Source organism: Entelurus aequoreus, linkage group LG04, assembly GCF_033978785.1.
Source record: "Entelurus aequoreus isolate RoL-2023_Sb linkage group LG04, RoL_Eaeq_v1.1, whole genome shotgun sequence".
In the NCBI taxonomy this organism is placed as follows: domain Eukaryota; kingdom Metazoa; phylum Chordata; class Actinopteri; order Syngnathiformes; family Syngnathidae; genus Entelurus; species Entelurus aequoreus.
Window position 1 is genome coordinate 30,500,215 of NC_084734.1, and position 27,037 is coordinate 30,527,251.

A 27,037-nucleotide genomic window follows, 5' to 3' on the forward strand; every position below is an offset into this window, starting at 1 on the left:
AAAGCTGCTGTCTTCCACACTTGGAGCCATGGATTGTAGAATCCTTGTTTTCAGTGGCAGGATCATTGACACAGATGGTGAAGTTTCAGTGCTCAGTAGAGATGTAACACTTTTAAAGGGGTTTAAGCACCTGGAGGACCTCCTCTGCCACTTACATCATCAGACAGGGTGATGATGTCTTTGACATTTTTCTTCAGGGTCTTGTGGGTCAATGCAGAGTATATAGCTGCCTGCTGCTGCAACATATCATAAGTGGAGTTCCACCTCGTTGGGACATCATGTATGAGCTTTATGAGTAGGCAGTTTTAGTATTTCTTGCTTTGTCTTAAGCACATGAGCAGCTGTTGTGCTAGGAAACCTCCTTCCTGATCCATCCTATTGACTGAGATGTGATGCCAAATTCACTACTTGTACTACCTGTGGTCCCAGTCCTGCCTCATTCACTGCAATTATTTGATTTTTGGCATTATCACTTGTGACTGGGATATCTTTATCTTCATTCCTCCACTGCTTGTGTCAGTACCTGCGCAAGGTGACTCTCGTAGAGGGGGCGTGTCTGCTCATCTGCCAGTCTGCTGTGATTAAGTGAGCGCTTATCGTCACATTGTTTCCCTGGACGTCCACCAGTCTGTCGTGAGCGCAACTGGTGATGCTCGGGATAGTTCATTCACAACTTTTTCCTTCTCCTGCTCATAAAGATCTGGCACAATCTTAGCGCTGAAGTGGGTGCGCGACGGGATGTCGTAACGTGGCTCAAGCACGTTCAGCATGTGTTTAAAACCCTCGTTTTGCACAACGGAGTCTGCTCCTATAAACACACCGATTAAATGGCGCGGGGCGTTCAAGCTCCTCCGTTACTCCGCTCGCCATGACCACGCTGTGTGTGGACTGAACGTGCATGCGAACAACCTTTTTGTTTTGTTTTATATATCAAACCGCGGATCACGTGTGTCCCTCCCCCCCACACCTTCCTCCCCACACCCAGACACACACACGCGGCTCTTCTCTCCACTTTGTGACAGAGGAAGATTTAGAAGAACGACACCGCAGCGCATCTGTTTCTAGCCGATACTACATAAAAAATAACGCAGTAACGCATCATGTAGTAACGGTAACTGAGTTACTGAATATATAAAAAATAACGCGTTAGATTACTAGTTACCGCCGAAACAGTCCCAACACTGCTTATTAATGCCTTATTCGGCATGGCCTTATTATAACCCTAACTTTCTAACCCTAACCCTAACCAAATAACTCTAAATTAAGTCTTTATTGCTTAGAATATGTTCCCCTAGTGTCCAAATAACTCTAAATTAAGTCTTATTACTTAGAATATGTTCCCCTAGTGTCCAAATAACTCTAAATTAAGTCTTTATTACTTAGAATATGTTCCCCTAGTGTCCAAATAACTCTAAATTAAGTCTTTGTTACTTAGAATATGTTCCCCTAGTGTCCAAATAACTCTAAATTAAGTCTTTGTTACTTAGAATATGTTCCCCTAGTGTCCAAATAACTCTAAATTAAGTCTTTATTACTTAGAATATGTTCCCCCAGTGTCCAAATAACTCTAAATTAAGTCTTTGTTACTTAGAATATGTTCCCCTAGTGTCCAAATAACTCTTAATTAAGTATTACTTAGAATATGTTCCCCTAGTGTCCAAATAACTCTAAATTAAGTCTTTGTTACATAGAATATGTTCCCCTAGTGTCCAAATAACTCTAAATTAAGTCTTTGTTACTTAGAATATGTTCCCCTAGTGTCCAAATAACTCTAAATTAAGTCTTATTACTTAGAATATGTTCCCCTAGTGTCCAAATAACTCTAAATTAAGTCTTTATTACTTAGAATATGTTCCCCTAGTGTCCAAATAACTCTAAATTAAGTCTTTGTTACTTAGAATATGTTCCCCTAGTGTCCAAATAACTCTAAATTAAGTATTACTTAGAATATGTTCCCCTAGTGTCCAAATAACTCTAAATTAAGTATTACTTAGAATATGTTCCCCTAGTGTCCAAATAACTCTAAATTAAGTATTACTTAGAATATGTTCCCCTAGTGTCCAAATAACTCTAAATTAAGTCTTTGTTACTTAGAATATGTTCCCCTAATGTCCAAATAACTCTAAATTAAGTCTTTATTACTTAGAATATGTTCCCCTAGTGTCCAAATAACTCTAAATTAAGTCTTTGTTACTTAGAATATGTTCCCCATAACAAAGTGTTACCAAAAACATATACCGGTAACTTTGTCTTGACTTTGAAAAAAAAAACCATTTTATTTTTCACTAAAGAAGGGTTCTGTGAATGCGCATATGAAACTGGTGGGGTTCGGTACCTCCAACAAGGTTAAGAACCACTGGATTAGACGCTGTACTTTCTTTTAATTCATCACCAACACAGCGGACAGAAAGACAAACATTTGACTTATCAGTTCATATTGTTTCCAAACATGACAAAAGCACAACATCAGACATATTGATCTCAGCTGGCAGTTGAAATCTAAAATAAATTACACGTTGAATCACATTTTGCAAAAAGATGAAAGTAATGCCCAATAGCCCCTTAAAGAGGAAGTGCACTTTGGTTGAATGGGAAAATTAAGAATAGCTGCTCATTAATTGGAATGAAAGTAGCTCACAGTTGGCTACAATGTGATGTAAGCTGGCACTTGCGATGTCAAAAGTGATGATTTGTGCCGGAACAAACCACAGAAAAGGATAAATCATCTCAATCATGAAATCACCTCCACTCCATGCTGATATTTTGTTCCGTTTAAGCTCCATCTCATAAGATGTCAGCGCAGTCGGAGCGGGACCCTCCGAATTGCAGGACGCCTGGACATGGAGGGGCTCTGCTGAGGCTTTCTTGGCTACTGCCTCCGGAACTGAGAGAGGGGCCATCGCTGCCGCTTCCACCGGGAGGCACTTCGACCGGACGGTGCAGGCGGTGAGCGTCCAGCATCTCCAGCAGCAAGTCGTAAAGTGGCACTTTGTTCTTACACTTCATGCTGTACAGGTGCTCCATGCCTTTGTTACTGCAATGCACAGGTAATGTTAAGGTCAGTACCTCGCTCGTAGCACCACACTGTTCATCTAGGGCAGGGGGGTCAAACGTACGACCCGAGGGCCGGATCAAGCCCTCGAACAGGTTTTATCCGGCCCGCGGGATGAGTTTGCAAAGTGTAAAAATTAACCTGTAATTTTGGAATGAAAGAAACTGCTGTTCTAAATGTGTCCACTAGATGTCGTAATAGCAATTCTTTGTATCTTTGTAGATGATGCTACATACTGTATGTACACATTAAACCACATGATGTTAGTACATCAGTCGAGGAAAATAATCAAAGTACATAAATAACATCCTGTAATTTGATTTTGATAAATATATTTTTTATCTTGATGGATTGAAAATTAACACCAATGAGTTGACTGATGAACATTATCACATAATTTGTTCAGAAAATATAAATAAGGACAAATAAAGTATATATACTATTAACCGTTACAGGTAATTGTAAAAAAAAAACAACAACATTATGATTTGTACCAGGGGTGTCAAAGTCATTTCAGATTGGGGGCTACATGGAGAAAAATGTACTCCCAAGTGGGCCAGACAGGTAAAATGACAGCACGATAACTTAAAAATAAAGACAACTTCAGATTGTTTTCTTTGTTTAAAAAAATAGAACACGCACATTCTTAAACTGTACAAATCATAATGTTGTTGGGGTTGTTTTACAATTACCTGTTGCGGTTAATAGCAGTGTTTCCCACACATTCATTTATTTGTGGCGGCCCGCCACGAAAGAATTACGTCCGCCACAAATAAATTCAAAAACATTTTTTTTATTTTTTTTTGTCCTGTCCAGCTTCTCAGGAAAATCATATAGTTGATGTAGATGCCCATATAGGCTGTTCAGATTTACTTTACAAAAGAGAAGTGTAGGATACTTCTCTTGTTCCCTTATTTGTATTTGACCACTACTGTTTTCTGTTTATTTGTTACTGACTGTGGCAGGACACCTCTGCCTCTGTTTCACTTTATGTTGCTGGTAAATAATATGGTTGTAGTAGTAGGCTAAAGTTAAATTATTTAGTATGCACTAATTAAAGGGGCAGAGCTTTAAGAGACATTTTAGCTTTAATATTTTATAAGATATATTTTTTGTAAGAACCACAATTAATAAATATATTTCAGTGAATAACTTATTGTTCAAATCTGTATATAAATATGTACATAAAGTGTTGTAATTATATTGTAAAATGGATGGATGGATGGACGTTTAAAACAAAACTGTTATTATTAATTAGTAAGTATACATTTGTTGAGCCTTTTTAGAGAAAATCATATCATTGTAGTACATTATGCAAATTACTCGATGATGTCATGTGACCACGCCCACGGCCACGCCCCCACCGCCACAGGTATCTTGGCAGTTTATGGGAAACACTGAATAGTATATATACTTTATTTGTCGTTATTTAAATTTCCGGAACAAAGTATGGGATAATGTTCATCAGTCAACACATTGGTGTTAATTTTCAAACTATCAAGATAAAAAAAATTATATCAAAATCAAATTACATTATGTTATTCATGTAGTTTGATCATTTTCCTCGATGATGTATTTCGCAGGCCTGATCCGGCCCTCGGGCCATACGTTTGACACCCCTGATTTGTACAATTTCAGAATGTGCGTGTTGTATTTTTAAACAAAGAAAACAATCTGAAGTTGTCTTTATTTTTAAGTTATCGTGCCGTGATTTTACCAGTCCGGCCCACTTGGGAGTAGATTTTTCTCCATGTGCACCCCGATCTAAAATGAGTTTGACACCCCTGCTCTAGGGCCAATGCGGTATAATGTTTTCTCCGTGTAGGGTTTCACCTCATGTGCCTGATGTGAGACAGTAAGAGGAGCAGCTGGGCCTGGCGCCTGGCCTTCTGCTGCACGGAGCACCCTGATTGGCTGATGTGATGTATGAGGGCGTCGGTGATAGTGTCCAGCATGCCTTGCACAGCCACGCTGTCGTGGAGCGGCTCCATCGTACCCGTGCAGAACGCAAACGCGCCTATAGAGAAAGAGAGACGTTTTTGGAAGCAGCACGGAAGAGCTCGATTGAAAGACAAACATGAATAAAAGTTTTGGGGCGGAGGTTGAATGGCGAGTGCCCACGCAGCAATCACTGGGTTTTGGGGCACAGCAGCTGAGTCGTCGCAGTCATCAATCTGGTATTTTCACTTTGCCGCTCCGTGGAATAGCTTCATCTGTGGGACCTGCTCGGCCCTGTGTGTGCCGTCTCGTTGCCATGGCAGTGCTTATTGGCCTCATCAGTGGTACGTGCCTTGCCAGGACATCATGTTCAGCGCAACGTCTCGGTAGAGACGCGTACAGGTGCATCTCGATAAGTAAAGACCGCCATGCAAAATAAATACATGACCCTACAGAATGAAGGACTTTCAATTGTTTTCGAATCAAACTTTTAAAATGAATGAACTTTGTAAGATATTCTAATGTATTGAGAGACGCACCACTGGGCACCTTTGGGCAACAACCATAAAAAATAAACAAATAAAATGTCGCCTTACCAGAGTTGAGCAAGACGATTGCTTTGAGGCAGACAAACTCCTCAGGCTTGAGTCTGAGCATGCGGAAACGCGAGGCAGTGGCCAGCAGCATGTCAAAGATCTCAGCCATGCCTTCAACACAATCTCCTTCGGCCCTGCACATCACACAAACATAAGAGTAACAAGCCATTTGCACTATTTTGTCAACTGTCATATACTAGTCCTCCCTTGGATAGTTTGTGCACTACACCAGCCCCTGTGTGCTCATCATGGTCTTCCTTTACTCCTGTCAGCCTACAGGATGTTCAGCTTTTAGTGGGCAAGATAAAACCCACATCGAGCCCTGTGGACATTGTTCCTACTCCACTGTTCTTAAATGTTTTTGATGTTGGTCCTTGGGTGGTAAAATTGATAAACCTTTCACTTCAGTCTGGCACGATCCCCAGCTTTTTTAAACATGCTGTGGTGAATCCCATTCTTAAATAATCTAATCTTGATCCGGTGGAGCCTATGAATTACTGGTGGTAGCTAAGCAGCTAACCTCATTTTTGGAACAGCATGATTTTTATGATAAATACCAATCTGACTTTAGGTTATTTCACTCCACCGAAACTGCTCTTTTAAATGTTTCCAGTGACGTGATGATAGCCGCTGACTCTGATCGCTACACAGTTTTGGTTTTACTCGATTTGACATTGCTTTTGATACTGTGGATCACAGTATACTGATAGATTGCCTCAAATCTGAGATGGGGTTTTAAGTTCAAGTTAAAGTTAAAGTACCAATGATTGTCACACACACACTAGGTGTGGTGAAATTTGTCCTCTGCATTTGACCCATCCCCTTGATCACCCACTGGGAGGTGAGGGGAGCAGTGGGCAGCAGCGTAGCCGCGCCCGGGAATAATTTTTGGTGATTTAAGCCCCAATTCTAACCCTTGATGCTGAGTGCCAAGCAGGGAGGTAATGGGTCCCATTTTTATAGTCTTTGGTATGACCCGGCCGGGGTTTGAACTCACAACCTACCGATTCTGGTGCTGTTCTCCAGTGGTTTACTTCTTGTATAAATGGAATAACTTTTAATTTTGCTTTTAATAATGTAATGTCCATTGTGTCCAACCTGTCATGTGGTGTTGCCCAGGGTTCTGTTCTGGGGCCTGTTTTATTTTTGTTGTATCTGATGGTAAATGGTAAAATGGTAAATGGGTCGTACTTGTATAGCGCTTTTCTACCTTTTTTAAGGAACTCAAAGCGCTTTGGCACTATTTTCCACATTCACACACACATTCACACACTGACGGCGGGAGCTGCCATGCACGGCGCTAACCAGGCCCATCAGGAGCAAGGGTGAAGTGTCTTGCTCAAGGACACAACAGACGTGACTAGGTCTGGTGGGGATTGAACCAGTAACCCTCAGATTGCTGGCACGGCCACTCTCCCAACTTTGCCATGATGGCGCTTGGGAGGTTAATCTGTAGTGTGAAATGTTTCTTATCATTTCTATGCAGATGATATTGAACTGTTATGCTCCTTCAATGATTCATAGTTTCACTTTTTATCTGAGTTCTTGGAATGCGAATTCTGTAAAAAAAACTGGTTGTCCTCAAATTTCCTCCAGATAATTTCTAACAAAACGGAAACTCTGATAATTGCTCCCGATAAAAATATCCCCCTGATCAAGAACTCCCTTGGTGCTCTGGGTGCATCTGTTAAAAGCAGCCTCAGAAACCTTGGGGTTGTGTTTGACCAGTCCATGTCTTTGGAGTGTCACTGCCGTCAACTGACCAAAAACTGTTTTTATTACTTCAGAAATATGTCTAAAGTGAGAAATTTGCTGTCAAGAGTGTTCATTTCATCTCGTATTGACTATTGCAATTCGTTCTTTACTCGTTTTAACAAGTCAATGCTAAAGAGACTTCAGACGGTACAAAATGTAGCTGCCGGACTTTTGACCGGTGCACCCAGAACAGCCCATATCACCCCCATTTTATCCAGTCTTCATTGGCTTCCAGTCAAATTCCGCATTGAGTTTAAGATTTTAGTCCAGGATTTCCGTGCGTTGCATGGTGGGGCTCCTCAGTACATCACTGACTTGTTATTCCCCTACTCTTCAGAGTCTTCAGGCCAGAGTCTTCTATAGATTCCAAAAAATCATTTTAAAACCCGGGGAGACCTGGCATTCCAGGCTATATACCAGACTCTGGAACAATTTGCACCAGTCGCTCCGTTGACACTTTTAAGAAACATTTGAAAACTTCTATTTTTAGTAAAGCTTTTAGTTAATGCACCTTTTAACTATCAATTTTAATCCACTTTTTATCATTTTTATGATGTTGCACCTGTTGTTTTACTTCACCTATGTTTTGTACAGCGCTTTTTGATTTTATCTGTGAAAAGCGCTTTATAAATACAATTTATTTACTTACTTAAAAGTATATTCCACAGCACAGCAGCAGCAGAAATGTTGGAAAAGAAGTAAGGTTCAAATTGCTCTGTCAGCATTAATATAGCTGATGAGTTCCTTACTTGTAAACAACAGTACTACAACTGTAACACGCATGACTTTCACACGTTTAGCAACGTTTTCAAGCGCATATAGAGCTAGAAAAGACTCCAATCCTACTTCAAATGCAGCTACAGTAATGGCTTGCCTATTATGGTAAGTTGCTTCTGGGCCTGACTGTGGTAAATGTATTTAATTATAAATATATTTTAATAAGCTGTTTACGTCCTAAATACAGTTAATATCCCTCTGCACAAATAACACCACACAATCTTTTACACTTGTTTAATCCAATATAGGAGTATTCTGCCTCTCCTACTTGTGTCAACTCACCTAGACTGACAGTGTGACACATTTCAGTGGGGTTTGTAATTTGTCGTTATTAGCACCCTCTAGGAGTCATGTTAATTGTCCCTAGTTGACAAATACAGTTGTAAACATTTAAGCGTCCATTTTGATGACTGCAGTGCATGGTGAAGGCAGCTAAATTCAATCTTCCTCCATCCTTTTTGGTTTGCTCATCAATATATTAGTGTATATATTAGGTATGTAAAACATTTTAGTGTTCTTAAGCCGACTGTATTTTTCGGACTATAAGGCGCACTAAAAATCCTTTAATTTTCTAAAAAATCGACTGCACCTTATAACCAGGTGCGCCTAATGTACGGATTAATTCAGATTGTGCTTATTGACCTTGAAGGAATTTTATTTGCTACATGGTGTAATGATAAGTGTGACCAGTAGATGGCAGTCACACATAAGAGATACGTGTGCACTGCAAGATGACGTTAGCAAGCAAGCCCAAAACTTTATAAAGACCACAACATTACACCAATTAGGAGACATCAACTGGTGTTTTGTTTCGCAATATTATGCAAAACCAACTTTTCTTACCTATTGGTTCCTGCTGAAGTGTATTTGGGACCTGCAGTCCCGAAAATTAGGGACTGCAGGTCCGCGCTGATGCCGTAGTCGATTGATTGATTGATTGAGACTTTTATTAGTAGGTTCCACAATGAAGTACATACACATACAAGCAGGGGCACCGAAAAGGGGGGGTAAAGGAGACGGATTCTAGGGGCCCATGATGGAGGGGGGCCTAGAGAGGCCCCTAATGATGATGAAATTATAATACAGGGGGCCCTGTAAAGATTCTTTTCATGGGGCCCAAAATCCCTAGCGGCACCCCTGCATACAAGTGACCACTAAATGGTAACACCCGGATAAGTTTCTCAACTTGTTTAAGTAGGGGTCCACTTAAAGGCCTACTGAAAGCCACTACTACAGACCACGCAGTCTGATAGTTTATATATCAATGATGAAATCTTAACATTGCAACACATGCCAATACGGCCGGGTTAACTCATACTTGCCCACCCTCCCGGTTTTACCGGGAGACTACCGGTATTCAGCGCCTCTCCCGATAACCTCCCGGCAGAAATTTTCTCCCGACATACTCCCGGTATTCAGCCGGAGCTGGAGGCCACGCCCCCTCCAGCTCAATGCGGACCTGAGTGGGGACAGCCTGTTCTCACGTCCGCTTTCCCACAATATAAACAGCTTGCCTGCCCAATGACGTCCTAACATCTACGGCTTTTAGAGAGTAGAGTGCACAACTGCGCACACAAGGAGACGAAGCAGAAGAACGAGGAAGTTACAGACATGGCTAATGTTTTTAGCATAGCTCTGTCGAGGTCCCGTAGCTAAATTAGCTTCAATGGCGTCGTTAGCAACAGCATTGCTAGACTTCGCCAGGCTGGACATCATTAACCGTGTGGTTACAGGTCCAGAGTTTGGTAGTATTGTTGATCTTCAGTCTATCCTTCCAGTCAGGGGCTTATTTATTGTGTTTCTATCTGCATTTAAGCACGATGCTATCACGTTAGCTCCATAGCTAAAGTGCTTCGCCGATGTATTGTCGTGAAGATAAAAGTCACTGTGAATGTCCATTTCGCATTCTCGACTCTCATTTTCAAGAAGATATAGTATCCGAGGTGGTTTAAAATACAAATCCGTGATCCACAATAGCAAAAGGAGAGAGTGTGGAATCCAATGAGCCAGCTTGTACCTAAATTACGGTCAGAGCGAAATAAGATACGTCCTGCACTGCACTCTAATCCTTCACTCTCACGTTTCTCATCCACGAATCTTTCATCCTGGCTCAAATTAATGGGGTAATCGTCGCTTTCTCGGTCCGAATCGCTCTCGCTGCTGGTGTAAACAATGTGCAAATGCGAGGAGCCTTTCAACCTGTGACGTCACGCTACTTCCGGTACAGGCAAGGCTTTTTTATCAGCGACCAAAACTTTATCGTCGATGTTCTCTACTAAGTCCTTTCAGCAAAAATATGGCAATATCGCGAAATGATCAGGTATGACATATAGAATGGATCTGCTATCCCCGTTTTAATAAGAAAATTTCATTTCAGTAGGCCTTTAAATCGATTCATGATACAGATATATACTATCAGCTATATACTATCATCATAATACAGTCATCACACAAGATAATCACATTGAATTATTTACATTATTTACAATCCGGGGTGTGTGTGTGTGTGGGGAGGGGGGTATGGTTGTTATCATCAGTCATCAACAATTGAGAACAGAGAAATGGATATTGGAACAGTGTAGGTCTGACTTGGTAGGATACTGTATCTACAGCAAGTAGTGGACATAGAGAGAGAGACAGAGAGAGAGAGAGAGAGAGAGAGAGAGAGAGAGAGACCAGAAGGCATAAGAAAAAGTATCTGCATTTGATTGTTTACATTTGATTATTAACAATCCGGGGAGGGTGTTAGTTTAGGGTTGTAGCTGCCTGGAGGTGTACTTTTATTGCGGTTTTGAAGGAGGATAGAGATGCCCTTTCTTTTATACCTGTTGGGAGCGCATTCCACATTGATGTGGCATAGAAAGAGAATGAGTTAAGACCTTTGTTAGATCGGGATCTGGGTTTAACGTGGTTAGTGGAGCTCCCCCTGGTGTTGTGGTTATGGCGGTCATTTACGTTAAGGAAGTAGTTTGACATGTACTTCGGTATCAGGGAGGTGTAGCGGATTTTATAGACTAGGCTCAGTGCAAGTTGTTTTACTCTGTCCTCCACCCTGAGCCAGCCCACTTTGGAGAAGTGGGTAGGAGTGAGGTGTGATCAGGGGTGGAGGTCTAGAAGTAATCTGACTAGCTTGTTCTGGGATGTTTGGAGTTTAGATTTGAGGGTTTTGGAGGTGCTGGGGTACCAGGAGGTGCATGCGTAATCGAAAAAGGGTTGAACGAGAGTTCCCGCCAGAATCCTCATGGTGCTTTTGTTGACCAGAGAGGAGATTCTATAGAGAAATCTCGTTCGTTGGTTGACCTTTTTGATTACCTTGGTTGCCATTTTATCACAGGAAAGATTAGCCTCTAGAATGGAACCTAGGTAGGTGACCTCATCTTTCCTGGTGATAACAATGTCACCCACTTTTATAGTGAAGTCATTGACTTTCTTAAGGTTGATGTGGGACCCAAACAGGATGGATTCTGTTTTACCCAAGTGGATGGATAGCTTGTTGTCAGCCAGGTGCAAGTTCTACAGAGTTCAGCACTGAGGATTTTCTCCACCTGTGACTTGTCCTTGCCGGATACCAGCAAGGCCGAGTCATCCGCAAACAAGAACAATTCGCAGTCGCATGCCGATGACAAGTCGTTTATGTATATTAGGAACAGTAAAGGCCCTAATATACTGCCTTGGGGACTCCACAGCTTACTGAGAAGGGGGGCGGCACGGTGCCGTTCACCTCTACCACCTGTTCCCTCCCCTCCAAGTAAGATTGCATCCAGCTCGATGAGGTTTTGTTAAATCCGATTGCTTTGAGCTTATCCAACAGTATAGCGTGGTTAACGGTGTCAAAGGCCTTTTGAAGGTCCAGCATGACCATGCCGCAGTATTTGCCCGCGTCCACCTCATGTTTGATGTGGTCGGTCAGATAGAGAAGGCATGTGTCAGTGGAGTGGTTAGTTCAGAAGCCGGATTGGAATTTGTACATGAGTTTATTAGTGGCAAGGTAACTATCGACCTGTTCATAAACAATTTTTTCCATTACTTTCGAAATGGAACTGAGAATAGAAACAGGTCGGTAGTTGCCAGGTTCCAATTTTCTTCCTTTTTTAAAGAAGGGAATGGAACTGAGAATAGAAACAGGTCGGTAGTTGCCAGGTTCCAATTTGCTTCCTTTTTTAAAGAGGGGAGTTACTCTTGCTATCTTAAAATCTTTTGGTACTTGGCCTTGTGAAATTGAGAGGTTTATTATGTGCGTGATGATTGGGGAAATGATGGAGGCAGAGTCCTTGAGGAATCTGGAGGGAATATTATCAAGGCCGGTGGCCTTGTTTGGGTGGAGCGCGCTCAATTTTTTAAGCACCTCATCAGCTGTGACCATTTCTAATTTGAAACCATTGTTGGATACTCCTAGCTTTCTGTAGAAGGCTTTAATGTGTTCTACACCAAAGCGACCAGAGTGGTGGGACAGCTTGTTGACAAGGGTTGCGGCTATGCTGGTGAAAAAGGCGTTAAGTCTGCTTGCTACGTCTATTTTGTCTGTATTGAGGGAGTCACCCTCCTTGATGCTGATGTTGGTGAGTCTGGTTTTAAGTTTATGGCTGCAACCGGGAAGCTTCTTTTTACAGTTTTCAATTATATCCGTCAGTAGTTTGATATGGAAGCGCTAAAAACTACTGGTATAGTGCGTTTACATCATTCACCTACGGAACTTTAGTTATTTTTAGAGAATTACAGTCGGATGGTTTTTCACGGGACACATTTCCGGTGTTGTTGTTGTTGCACTAGTGATCCACGGATGATGAGATACTGCTCCGTTGTTAGTTTAATCAAAGTTTGATTGTCATTAAAACAATTAGCTCATTCGTTTGACACTCCTCTTTCGACTCCCATCCTTACACGCTACACCGATACAACAAATACAACGGGGAGAAGACGCTGTCAAAGTGGAGCCACGTAAATAAGACCCACCCACAAAACGCTGCATCCTTAAGAGTCAATCAAAAAGCAGCATGAAGATGGTCTGTAAAACATAATCAATGCAACATTTTGACCAGAGAAACACCATTACATGTTATGTAGACCAACGGAAGTGTTTTAAATGTAGAAAAAAGTCATAATATTACCCCTTTAATGCGCCTTATAATCCAGTGCGCCTTTTGTATGATAATAGACATGAACAGACCCGCTCATTGGCAATGCGCCCTATGGTCTGAAAACTACGGTATTTGACTAGGGAATGTTTAGTTTTGTACCTGTTTGTGAAACTCATGTCTAATGTCAATGGAGCTTTTCTTTGTTTGTAAACATGTAACAAAGAGTATGTTTGTATTGCTTTACAGTTTTACACGGCTTCTACTAAAGTGCCTATAGCCAACTCTTGTCTATGGTGGTTTGTGGAAGAGTGTTTAGCTCGCTGCATCGCTGTGTATATGAACGCACAGTGAGGGCAGAAGAAGTAGACATAATAGAAAAGAAGACATATACTTTAGGTCTAGTAAGATCCAAATAACAAGTGCTAAATAGCAAGTGCAAACTATAAAATTGTGTGTACTATTAGTGGCCGTGTTGTGTGTGATCTACTAAGACTGCATGTACAATTGATAAGTGCAAAAGTGATGCATACCACCCTATTTAAATAAGATTGTTGCATGGTCTATACCAACTGTGCCCATGAAGAAAATCCATATTCATGACATGACTGGTCCAACTTGTGCTGTTCGTTATGTTTTATTATAATGTAAAACACCTTTTTTGGGCCTTTTTGGGCGATATAAAAGTGTGATCTGCACAACACCGTCTATTTTTAGCGCTCCGGGAGGGGATAGGTTGATGGACACACTAAATTGGCCCTAGTGTGTGACTGTGAGTGTGAATGTTGTCTGTATATCCGTGTTGGCCCTGCGACAAGGTGGCGACTTGTCCTGGGTGCCTTCCGCCCAAGTGCTGCTGGGATAGGCAAGAGTATTGCCTCTTTGTATTATACAATCATCCCTTCACTTCATTATTATTGTTTACCAACAAACTGATGGAAAACTTGCTTTGGTGACAAGCTGATATTAAAGTTCACCTACTGTAGAGTTGATTTCAACAAGGGTTACAATGACCACAAAAAAAGTAATGGCTTGCTGCATCAAATACTTAAATATTATTCAGTTAAGGAGAACTGCAGCTACGTGCAGTAAAATTTGCTCTGTCAAAATTGAAATACATTTAAAAAGATGAAGTATCTAATTATTTCCAGTATCTTGCGGGCCAGATGTGGCCCCTGGGCCTTGAGTTTGACACCTGTGCCTTAGTAGATCAGGTCCATACTGTACTATCCAGCCATGGTGTCATCAAGTGGCCAGTACTACTACTGCCAACTATACTACAATCACAAAATGTAAATGGAGCTACAGCTGTGAATGTTTTGGATGGTAATTACAGTCTTAACAGTTATTTGCTTTTGCAGACAAAACACCCGGTGACCATAATTGGCTGTGCGGGAAATTAAATCGTTATTTGGAGCATTTAGAGTAATAATGTTTTGTCATACAAACTTACACTGAAAGAGCCACACTTCACAAAACATGATCATCCATCCATTTTCTACCGCTTGTCCCGTTCGGGGTCGCGGAGGTGCTGTAGCCTATCTCAGAAAACATGATCAATTGATTGTTAAAGGGGAAATTCACTTTTTGGGGGAATTTTTCCTATCGTTCACAATCATTATGAAAGACATGAAGACAGATGTTGTTGTTTTTTAATTGCATTCTAAATATTAAATAAATGCAATCAAAAGTCCGCCTATAATGGAGCCTTTGGTAGTCGCTCTATTCTGCCAATAAAGCTCTTAAAAAACATCCAAACACCTCCATTAAGGTTTTATATACATGATGTAAGTATGTATGTAATTTAGTAAAGGGCACATTTATAGTTATATTTTATATTTACGTATTTTGCTCATTTTAAGCATTCTCGGTGCATTAATTTATAAAACCCATCACAAAGTTCTGTTTTTTTAAGAACGAACATCACTGATTATTACTGACTGTAAACTTGATGAGAGCCAACAAACATAATAAAACATCACTTAGTGTACAATGTCTGCTGTCATTACGATGCTGACTGACAGAATCTTGTTATATTCCCACTTAGATGAAGAATGACAAAATCCTCACGAAGAATCGGGTGGTGTAACCAAGCATCTTTTTGTGTCGTTCTCACCATTCCCAGGTCTAAATTGGCTGTCAAAGTGTACCAACTTGTCGGGGTATGTCTTCATCCTTCTACTATCCAGGAGAGCGACATGATTTATGATCTACAATATACTTCCACAAGCAAGGAAGCGAAGAAACAGCTGACCACTTGATGTAAAAATAGGCACCCAAGCTTGTGATCACGGAGCCGCTATAAATAGTTTGCCTGCGTTAGCATTTATAATAACAATATCACTAACAGTGTTGGGTTAGTTACTGAAAACCAGTAACTAGTTACAATTAATAGTTACTTTATTTCAAAAGAAACTCAGTTACTAACTCAGTTACTTACACCAAAAAGTAATGCGTTACTGTGAAAAGTAACTATTTAGTTACTTCTTTTTTTCCCCTTTTTTTTAAGGCTCCCATTAATGCCCTTTTAGCCTTCATTTCAGTACTGTTATTGCACTGGAGAATAATACAATCTGTTGATCAACTTGACATGCATTTACATCACTGAACTCAGAAAGCAATGTGGTCTACATACAACACACAAAGACAAAGATATGTTTCAAAGGGCCAATTTATTTCAGGCCAGAAAAAATTTACAAAACTCTTTTAAATAGCTGCAACATAATGGCACTTTAACTTTAACTCTAAGTAGATAGGATCTTTAATCCAAGACACAACTTACATTTAACTAAAATGTTATTTTCTTTGTGCTCGACAAAAAAAAAGTATTGAGAATGTCTCCATGTTAAAAAACTCGACTTCTGGCTTCGCCATGATGTCTTGTTAGTTGTTATGAGAGTAGCGTACGTGTGTGTGTGTGTGTGTGTGTGTGGCCCTTTAAGATATGACAGCATGAGAGGTGAGTGACGTCAGTGAGTGAGTGGGCTAGGGATGGGCGATACCACACTTTTAGGATTCGATACGATACCGATACTTTTTCTTGCATTTTCATCGATACCGATACCGATACCATTAATTTCTTATTGGCAATTTAAGTCAGTCAAAAATATTATTACTATTATTATTTAAGACAAATCACAAGACAAATACAGACCATTTATACCACATGTATTATGGTCAATATATAATAAAAGTAAAATTAAAATAAATAAAATAAATATGAAAAATAAATTAAATATTATATATAATAATAATTATATATTATATATAATAATAATTAGATATTAGGGCTTTCCAATTAACTGTCAAATCCGAATCGCAAGAAGCTGCAGTTATTTTTTAAAGTTTGTGATATAATTAGCAATTAATGAAATATGAAATAGGCTAATGTTTTCGAAATGTAAGAAATCATGTTACAGATTAAAACCAAAATCACATTCAATCATATATTTCAAGATTTTCTTGGAAAAAAATAAAACTGTAATGCAAAGATGAAGAATCTCCAAATTGTATCTCTTTCTTATCTTGTTTTAAATACTCAAGCAATTTTCAACTAACAGTAAATTCCCCTGTGTGGAAATTCTTTGAATTTAGGATAATCATTTAAACAAAAATATTCAGTAAAAAAATAAAATAAACAATGCCTGACACTGGATATGCCTGGCTGCATCGCTACAGTCGGCTGGCTGTGTGTGTGTTGCACGTGGACGACGCTCATTCGCTGTCTCCTATCACGTGACTGGGCCAGCTCTATACTCTGCCAGGTACAGGGGTGTCCCAGCACATAGTAAGTTAAGTAAGTCATCAAAAACATCTGAAAGTGATGCTTGCACCCCCCACACGCCGTTTTTTGGTTTATATCGATACTTTTTTCAGAAAAGTGATGCCAAATGAGTAGCGTGTGAGTATCGATATATCGATACCACAGGATCGATACGCACATCCCTAGAGTGGGCGAGAGAGGTGAGGGAGCGGCGACAGTGAGTGCGTGTAGGTGCTCTAGCTTGCTGGATGGCTGCGTGCAATAAAGTCACAAAGTTGCAACAAACCGCCGGGCTCGTCATTCACCCTCAGCTGTAAAGACCCTCTTCCGGGTAAAGTGAAGGTTGTTAGACCCGAAGTACGGCTCTGGAGGGGAGGCGTGCTTTCTGTGGGTGGGGAAAGCACGCCTCTTCATTTCCACCGGAGCGCTCCAATAAAACACACTCAGATCTTCAGTTTCTAGCCGATACTACATAAAAATAACGTAAAATAACGCAGTAACGCATCATGCAGTAACGGTAACTGAGTTACTGTATATAAAAAAATAACGCGTTAGATTACTAGTTACCGCCGAAACTAACGGCGTTACAGTAACGTGTTACTTAGTAACGTGTTAGTCCCAACACTGATCACTAATACTTGGTTAATATTCAAGTCGCAAAATGTAAGTGGAGTATTGTTGGCGCTTTTTGGATGGTTATTTATTGGGTTTTATGGGCGGAACAGAGGACCTCCTGTTGGCTCCGCTGTAAGCAGACTTTTATTTTAAATGGTAAATAGGTTATACTTGTATAACACTTTTCTACCTTCAAGGTACTCAAAGCACTTTGACACTATTTCCACATTCACCCATTCACACACTGATGCAAGGCCCTAACCACGACCCATCAGGAGCATGGGTGAAGTGTCTTGCACGGCCGCTCCCCCAACCCAGCCACGCCGTCCCGTCCCCTTTTACATTTATTTATGATTTAGAATGCTTTTTTTTTTAAAAATACATAAATTGTCATGTCTTTCATAATGATTGTGAATGATAAGCAAAATTCCAATAAAAGTAATCTTGCATATAATTCACAATCTGTTTTTTTAATGCATTCTAACTAAATAAAAGTCTGCTTACAATGGCGTCAATGGTAACCTTGATGTCATTGTGTCTATTCCGACCATAACACACAATAACCATCCAAATAGTCCATTTACATTTTGTGACCTGAATATTAACCAAGTATCAGGGATATTGTTATTATAAGCACTAATGTTACGGACCGAACTTTAGCGACACATTAATCAGAGAGAGGCAACTTCCCTATACTGCTATATTGATGTCATTAGCTGGTGAGCTGCTTTCTAGCTTTTGAGCCTGTGAAAGTTAATTCTAGATTATAAATCATGTCTCTCAACTTGATAGTAAAATGATGTGGACACAAACTGAAAAGTTGGTACACTCTGACAGCCAATTTAGACCCGGTATTGGCAAAAACGACACAAAAAAACGCTTGGTTCCACCCCCACTTTTGATTGCATTCATTTAATAATAATAATAATGGATTATATTTATACAGCGCTTCTCTAGACACTGCACAGAGAACTGAGAAAACCATCATTCATTCACTCCACATTCACACTCGGTGGTGGTAAGCTACATTTGTAGCCAGAGCTGCCCTGGGATAGACTGACAGAAGCGTGGCTGCCAGTTTGCGCCTACGGCCCCTCCAACCACCACCAAACATTCATTTACCAGTGTGAGTGTCACTGGGGGCAAGGGTGAAGTGTCCTGCCCAAGGACACACCAGCAGTGATTTAGATGGCAAGAGGCAGGGAGCGAACCTGCAACCCTCAAGTTTCTGGCACGGCTGCTCTACCCACCACGCCATGCCGCCCTACTTTGACAGCCAATTTAGACCCGGTAATGGCGAACACGACACGAAAAAACGCTTGGTTCCACCCCCACTTTTGATAGCATTCACTGACTTGTTAGAATGCATAAAAAAAGAAAAACATTTGTGCGCTTGTCTTTCATAAGGATTGTAAATCCGTGTTTTTCAACGTTTTCTGAGGCAAAGCACATTTTTTTCATTGAAAAAATCTCGAGGCACACCACCATCAGAAAACATTAAACAATTAAACTCAGCAGCCGATATTGACAATAAAAAGTTGTTCTCACAATTGTTTGATATGAATTCAAACCATAACCAAGCATGCATCACTATAGCTCTTGTCTCAAAGTAGGTGTACTGTCACATCACGCCGTGACTTATTTGGAGTTTTTTGGTGTTTTCCTGTGTGTAGTGTTTTAGTTCTTGTCTTGCGCTCCTATTTTGTTGTTGATTGTCATGTCATGTACGGATGTACTTTGTGGACGCCGTCTGCTGCTCCACACTCTGTAAGTCTTTGTTGTCGTCCAGCATTCTGTTTTTGTTTACTTTGCAGCCAGTTCAGTTTTAGCTTCGTTTAGCATAGCCATCCCTAATCTTCAATGCCTTTTCTTAGCGGCACTTGCCTTTTGTTTATTTTTGGTTTAAGCTTTAGATACCTTTTTACCTGCACACTGCCTCCCGCTGTCGTCTGCATATTGTGATCACGACAAACCATGTTCCCGACATCTACAAAGCAATTAGCTACCTGCTGCCACCTACTGATATGGAAGAGTATTACACAGTTACTCTGCCGAGCTCTAGACAGCACTGACACTCAACAACGGCACATTTCCGGATTATAATTACTGGGTTGCAAAAAATAATTTTAACCCAATTTGTGAAATTACATAATCTCCCACGGCACACCAGACAATATCTCACGGTACACTAGTGTGCCGCGGCACAGTGGTTGAAAAACACTGTCGTAAATGATAGGCAAAATTCCCCAAAAAGTGCAGTTCCCCTTTATTTTTCCCATTATATATATATACTGCAGTGGCGTGCGGTGAGGTTAATGTCTGGTGAGGCACGACTGCATCATCACAGTCAGATTTACAAACATATGAACCTGCAGTGCAGGTGTACCTAATGTTGTGTCCCTGCGGTCGTTCGTGGCTCCTGCAGCGCGAGCATTGTTGTTTTTGCACTTTTTGGCTTCTTGTTAAGTGACTTTTTTTGGGTGGATTCGGTCTTGCACGTGGAGGGTTTGGGTGTGGGCTTTGGTTGTGTGGCTGCGGTGCTCCCGTCGGGCAGTGTATTCTGCGGCGAAGGTGCTTGGCACCAGGAGGCGGGGTTATGAGACGAGCCTCACACAGTGTGTCTCCGCAGCAGATTTATGATCGCTCAGCACTAAAAATACGTTACACACATACAGTTGTTGACAAAATACACTGTACATTATATACCTCAGCTAACTAAACTATGGAAATGTATAATATAATTCATATAGCAATACGGTCTCACTGCACAGCAGTCCAGCAGTTAGCCGAGTCGCAATCCATGGTGAGGCAAAAGTGCCTCAACTGGCTGCTGATCACCGCATCGTCTCTTCTCAGTATTTGAACGGCAAATGTGAAAATAAAAATAAAAATAATCTAAAACTGGTGAAGTTAAATGGAAAATAACTTTAGTATAATCACTGGATACATATAACAATTTAATTATTATTGTTTTCTTTTTCTTTTCTTTTTTCTTTCCATGATGGCAGGTGAGGCCCCGCCTCCCCTGCCTCTAGTGACGGCACGCCACTGATATACTGTATATATATATATATATATATATATATATATACTGTAAATATATATATATATATATATATTTTTTTTTATTTTTTAAACAACCTAAGGCAATTTATATTCCAATCAAAAGCCACAAATGCCCAGGTTGAAGCTCTGCGCGGCCCAGTTTCCTGCGGGGTAGACAAGTGAGGGAAGGGCAGACGGTATCACAATGGTCGTGGAGCTGAAGCTGAGGAAATTCATCGACCGTGACCTGCTGCGTTTTAGTCATCACGTCCAATCTGGGAGGACACTTACAGCGCGGCCAGGTTTTTGAGATAATACGATAATACACGTTTGCGATCAAATGGGACCATGAGGCACATTGCAGGCTAAAAGCTTTGTCTGTTTGCCTCGCGCTCAGCCGTCATCCTGTCTTATTTTTTCCAGGTAAAAGTGGGGATGTTTACTCAGAGCACAGGAGAGGCTCCATGGAAGGAAATAGCCATCCCTCCCTCCATCTCGATTTCCTTGTCCTCTTAACTCTTAGCATCCATCGTTATTCATCTTCTTTTATTCTGTGCATTGAGGCTTTGATTACATCTGTCTCGCTTGCCAGCGAGGCTCGGTAATGACGGCGAGGTAGGGGTCCTCTCTTCGCTGTGGGGTACGCGTAATTAGTCTTTCACTGTATAACAAGACGTGTTGGGATGGCACAATGGCCGCCAAGGTGCGAAATGGAAAAATCTACAATGCTGATGTGTCACTCTTGAGGTGTGTGTGAGCGAGTAAGAGGAAGATAAATAGGCTGAGAGAGAGAAGTAGGCCACTGTCCCTCTCTTACCTGTCCAAGATGAGGTCCTGAGCGAAGATGAGCTTGCCGGGACAGTGGATGGACCTCCAGATGAGGCCGATCATCAGCACCTCCAACCAGGAGCTCTCCAGCAGCTGCACCTGGTCGTGCAGAGACAGCTGCAGGAAACCTGAGCACAAAGTCAGCATTTTGAGCACAACTCCAGGTGACACACACACACATGCATGCACATACTTGACACATTGTATGCGGATGACTCACAACAACAGTTACTTAGCATGCAGACCAAACACAAATAGTGCTGATTAATGAGGGGTGCAGGCGTGACGCTGCATATCAACCACATTACCAGCGTCTGCCTACTCACTGAACACAGAATATGCATGCACTTGTTGCTTTCTGCCTCAACGACATTATGTGCAATATAGAAGCCTTATCACTAGCCCTCACCTGTCCTTCCTTGTTAGCTGCTAATGCCTCGAATTGGGATTTACTCACAGAGAGAGTGCATGTAAAAAGATGATGTGCATGTAAGCTCTGTGGGGGGGCCTCCCTAATGGCCCAACAATCCTGTCAAAGGTGATGACTGCAATTACCGGCACTCTGATAGCTCTGCTTTTTCTCTGTGTGCGTTGCCATGACATTGATTTTTAATTGCATTCAAACCTTACATAACGCTTGTTTATTTACATCTCTGGTTACACCTCTTATGCAAATATTTTTGATTCAATGCTAACAATTGAGCGGTGAATTTCCTTTGCATCCCAAATCAGAATCCAGATTACAACCTCTGAAATCAGACATCATTCCAGGTTCCTTCTAATTTCCCATTGGACGGGGGTCTGTAAACTCTTTACACTGGAGGCTGCAGGGGCCATTTTGATAGGTGTTTGTTTGTAAACCGGCTAAAACCAACCCTAATTTATAGATTTAGAAAAAGACAGCTTGCATTTCAGCCGTATGTTATGTAGGTGACAAAGGGCCTGATTTACTAAGATCCATATACCACGTAAAAAGAGTAGTATAATTATATTATATATATAATTATAATTATATAATTATTATATATTGTGGGCGTTTTGATGATCAGCATATATTTTGCATATCAATGAAGACAGAGACGCAAAATGGTTTGCACGCCTTATTCTTCTCACTTAACACTCCACTTTGCACACGTTTAGTAGATCAGCTTTGTGTGTGCTATCATGTTTGCACATGTTTTAGTACATGCAAACCTATAGTAAATCAGGTCCAAGGAGTATTTTCATTATTATTATTATTATTATTAGTATCAACATTTCAACTCCTTCCTCATTTTCCCGCAACATTTTCCTCCCACTTGTCTCCTGTATTTGCAAGACACACAAACAAAGAGCTTCTGGCCGCACTTTGGGCACCACGGCCGCAAGACATAATGGAAATAGAAATGATCAGCTGCAGGGTCAAACTGTGTTTGTCACACAAATGTAAAAGTAAGTTAAGATAATAACTTTAATGATACATGTCACCATTTCTAAAGTGTAAAAAGAAACTAAGCGTTTGCAAAAACAAAGTACTCTCTGCAGAACTGAGCTGTTGTGAGGTACGCTGAGGTCTCATGTGCTGTCACTACTGAGCTTTTACTTTGTTTTTGTAGGAATAAAGTTAGCACTTTAATGCACAAGCAATGCATACGACATTCTATCCAAGTAGTTTTCAAGTAGAAGAACTCAAAAACATCAACAGTATCTTTTATTGATTATTGTGTCTTGTTGGTAATCAGGCTGATAGTTTTGACTGATTATTAATTGGCCTTACCAGGAAGCTTCTTGGCCCAAGCGATCATGTGGACCAGCTCCTTGTCAGCCATGCTGGTGAGCAGGGTCATCATGGTGACCTCCGTGTAAGGTCGGCTCTGCTTCTGCCGGCAACACAATATCGGCGGTTCGGCCCCCTGCAACAGGAGTAGCACCTGATGACACAGAACATAATTAGCATATTCACAACGATTGTAAACAATAAATCCGTTCATGTCTTTGAAATGAACCTGGTCAGAAGGGATGTGTGTCACTGATGATCTTCCCCCACCAGCACTGCTACCCAGTTTTCTCCCGTCCTGTGGGGACACTTTTCTATGCTCCCCCTCCTTGGCGGTCTTCTCAGCTGTGCCGGTGCGCCGCTTGTCACGGCGTAAAACACGGCCGCGGTCCTTGCGTACACCTTGTAGAAGACAGTACAAGTGCAATACTTAAAATATACATCAGGCTGTGTCTCATATATGAGAATGCACATTCTCAAGGCGCATGCACACTTCTTGACATGGTCTTGACATAGAATCACACAGCAAATAGTTTAAGGATGCTCTGTGTTCCAGAAGTATGAAAACAAAAATGTGTGTGCGCGCTAATCAGCGCTTGTACTCCTTAAGAGGAAATAATTTCAAGGTTGCATTAAAGTTAGACAAATATTTGTGACTTTCACTGTAAGAGCCCCTCTTGAGTGGACATAATATGTCAAAGTCAGGCATTTAGTTTCCTGGTGCTTCAGCCCACCTCCTTTCATCATGCCCACTTCGTAACACTTCCTTAGTCGGCACGCTTGGCAGCTCTTCCTTCGATTCCTGTCAATAGTGCACTGATTGGTTGCAGGGCACACGTAGTCATTGTGGCCTAAAAATGGGGAGGGGAGGGAAAAAAATCTATTACTATGAGGCTCCGATGTTCAGTTCAGATTTAGGTTATTTAGTGTCCAGGAACACTCCATTCCCATTTTAAATGGACTCGCGATGGAGGGAATTAAAAGGTAGCGTCTTTGGCTTTGCCATCGCCATGGAGACTACAGGTTTCGCTGCATCAATATGGCGAGGCATGGCGTCACAAACATGACTAAGCCTCACAGAGGAGATGGGGCTTTGCGGTCTGCACTGAGCGAGGCACACACAAAAATGTTACAACAACTGTTTCTAGTTTTTGCTTTTTGTTTTGTTTTGCATTGGCGTGTAGCTGTTTGCTGGTGTCTATACTTGGAGTCAAAGAATCACCATCAACAAATTTTACACGTTCTCTATTGAAAAATGAATCATTTTAATCCAATTAATTTGTTACTGGGCCATCCTAGAGCCAAGTGCTTTCAATATGTAAACCACTATTAATAGTAACACATGGCTAGTGTTATTGACAAAGGTGTTTTATATGACAGAAGTGACTCATACATCCTCATTTTTGATTCCAGCGTGATGTCAAGCACAAACAAATTGTCCAATCTGCCCAAAATTTTTTTTCCATTTTCATTTTCCTTTATTTAACCTGGTAAAAAACTCTTCTGAGGTTATAATCTCTTTTGCAAGAGTGACCTGGTCAAGAGGGCAGAAAAAAAAGGGTTCATAAATACATATAACTTCAACAAGAAGCAGTCACACACGATTGTAAAAAGTACAAACTACTTACAACATTAGCATAAAAAAATGCAATAGGTAAAAATAAAATGTTTCAATAAAACAAGTACTGTGCCCTATAGAACCAGTTTCTCAATCCTTTAAAATGGCCAGAAATTCCCATAAAGTGATCAATCAGGTAGCCTCAGATTATTTTGTAATAATTCATTTCAGGACCTGGAACAGCAAATCTGAAAGCTTTTTCCCCAAGACTTGTGTTGGCTCTCGGAACCAACACGCCAAAGGAACGTCCTGTGACCACAAACTTTTGGTTGAATTTGCGTGACTCCAAAAGCATGTAATGGTTTTTAGGGAATGACAAATGAAATGGATAAATGAGGGCTCGCAACAAAACTACAGAAGATAATCGTTTCGTGTAGCAGTGTGATGCGTTAAAGGTCAGCCAGAAAACCGACTCCAAGGCTCTCTATAATCCGGTTAAGTCGTAAACGTGCTCAATGTCTGTACATTACATACACTATGTTCTTTTTACTGTGAGTTGGACTTACGAATATTCATTTTGTTGAAAGTGTTGCTACCTTGGATGCTCCTCTTAAAGAAGGCCTTGCATCCCTCACAGGACCACACCCCATAGTGGTAGCCGGAGGCGTAGTCGCTGCACACGGCACAGAAGCGCGTCTCTTTGGCCATTTCAAACACTCCAGCGGCGGCGGCCTCCGACCCCCCCACAACGTAAGACTCCGTGCTGGTGCCGCACTGCTCATCCCTGGTGGCCTGCTGCTGGCCGGCCAGCTCGCTGGACCTGCTGGGACAGGTGAGAGACTTCCTGATTTACTCGTTCGCTCTGTACCACTTGGACTCATTAAGACAAAGGGCGTGCGCATTTTATCTGCATTTGTAGCGTAAAAGCTGATAAACTGCACTTTAATTCCACATTGTAATTGCGCACACACGGAAACATGGCTATGTTGCTCTTACATTTTGTTCCTAGCTCAAGGTTCCTGCTTAATCTGTGGAATTAGACAGCCGAGTAAACTTGAGCCAACCTACAGTGACAATGAGGATGTTTTAGAAGATAAACATATTACATAATTAGAGTGCACGTGTCACTGTACGTCTCTCGCTGTATTATTTTAACAAGATGACAGAAGGAAACTTTTAGTTGTCTTCGATGGACTGTCAAGTTGTGTAATCAGCAAACAAAACTGACCAATGGGGGGGGTTGACCTTCTTTCCATTAAAACAACATTAGAAGGCGACAAAGAAAGAATAAAACTGACCTGTAGACAGGAGTTGAAGTGGCTTCCAGGTAGTGATGGCTGGGGGGGTGCATGAAGGGGCTGAGCCGGGGGCTGGTGGGCACAAAGACGAGAGGACTGGTGGGCCCGCTGCCCAGCGACTGAAGGCTGACGTCAGATGGAGGTCCTTGGGTGTCCAGGGGCGCCGAGTAGTAGCCCGGAGTGGGGTGGCTGTAGAGCGGGGTCGGGGTGGCATAGTCATACGTCCCCTCCAGGAAGTCCACCGTTGCGACCCCTCCGGACCCCCGGCTCTCTTCGGGGAACATGCCACGAAGTGGGGGCGACAGGCGCGGCGGGGTCAGGCTCTCCAGCTCTGGGGCGGCTGGGCGGATCCCGGGTCTCGGCGGAGGTCCACAAGGCTTCCTGCTCTTTGCCGGGCTGTGCCTGAGCAACATCACAGCACAACAGCACTGATAAGCAACATGATTTAGACTTGCTCTCCCCTTGGCGGGGAGGGGGAGTGGGGATGAGTGGCGCTCTCTCTCCTGTTCAGCTGGATCCTCAAACTGTCTCGTGCGGATGTGCTACTCTCCCCGTCTCTTTGCTGGGTCTGCCTTGAGCCTTCTCTCATGCAGACCCCCCAGCTCTAAATGGAACACCCACCCTCCTTTCCTCTTACGTGTAGGAGGCAGAGAAGGCTCCCAAGGAAGACAAAAACAAAGCGAGACAAAATGGAAATGGTGCTTCCCGTACAACTTCACTGCCCTGTCCCACGCCACTATATCGTGTCCTCCTCTTCCTCCACCTTCGTTTTGCACAGACAGTCCGCTCCCGAAATATTCATGCTGCATTTAGCTGACATGACGTACGTACGTACTCAACCTGAGTTGAGTCGAAATCAGATCACAGTGCAAATCGCAGCTTTAAAACGAAATGGCCTAAAAGGCGACTTGCCGCCGCTCACCTTGTCAAACAGGATTCATCCTCTGTGCCGCTGTGCTTGCCTCGTTTATCCCTCGCAAA

General features: G+C 41.8%; 1 protein-coding gene and 1 long non-coding RNA gene across 5 annotated transcripts; one reads left to right on the forward strand and one right to left on the reverse strand.

Moving 5' to 3' along the window:
- Positions 1 to 2,436: 2,436 nt before the first annotated feature.
- On the reverse strand, positions 2,437 to 27,037 carry esr1 (estrogen receptor 1). 4 transcript variants are annotated; one of them, XM_062044577.1, is made up of 10 exons: positions 26,979 to 27,037; positions 26,057 to 26,458; positions 25,325 to 25,578; positions 23,935 to 24,051; positions 23,430 to 23,602; positions 23,201 to 23,354; positions 21,434 to 21,572; positions 5,587 to 5,720; positions 4,886 to 5,069; positions 2,437 to 3,034 (listed from the first exon to the last, which is right to left on the reverse strand). In XM_062044577.1, exons 2-10 carry the CDS (start codon positions 26,338 to 26,340, stop codon positions 2,785 to 2,787), a joined length of 1,689 nt encoding a protein of 562 aa, XP_061900561.1. In that variant the 5' UTR covers positions 26,341 to 26,458; positions 26,979 to 27,037; the 3' UTR covers positions 2,437 to 2,784. The 4 variants fall into 4 exon arrangements, with proteins under 4 accessions (XP_061900561.1, XP_061900560.1, XP_061900559.1 ...); XM_062044576.1 differs by lacking the exon at positions 26,979 to 27,037 and having other exon boundaries at positions 25,355 to 25,578; positions 26,057 to 26,469; XM_062044575.1 differs by lacking the exon at positions 26,979 to 27,037 and having other exon boundaries at positions 26,057 to 26,469.
- Positions 2,540 to 5,926, forward strand: LOC133648466 (uncharacterized). The gene is made up of 3 exons (XR_009825875.1): positions 2,540 to 2,946; positions 3,016 to 3,058; positions 4,878 to 5,926. It is a non-coding gene; the product is annotated as an uncharacterized LOC133648466 (long non-coding RNA).

What these genes read in the sequence shown, in the direction of transcription:
- esr1 (XM_062044574.1), bottom strand. Translation starts at nt 26,469, where the DNA reads ATGTTGCTCAGGCACAGCCCGGCAAAGAGCAGGAAGCCTTGTGGACCT. An exon ending in CAGGACCTCATCTTGGACAG is followed by an intron (nt 5,721 to 21,433) that starts GTAAGAGAGGGA and finishes TGTGATGTGCAG; the next exon opens with GGCCGAAGGAGATTGTGTTG. An exon ending in AATCGTCTTGCTCAACTCTG is followed by an intron (nt 5,070 to 5,586) that starts GTAAGGCGACAT and finishes CTTTCTCTATAG; the next exon opens with GCGCGTTTGCGTTCTGCACG.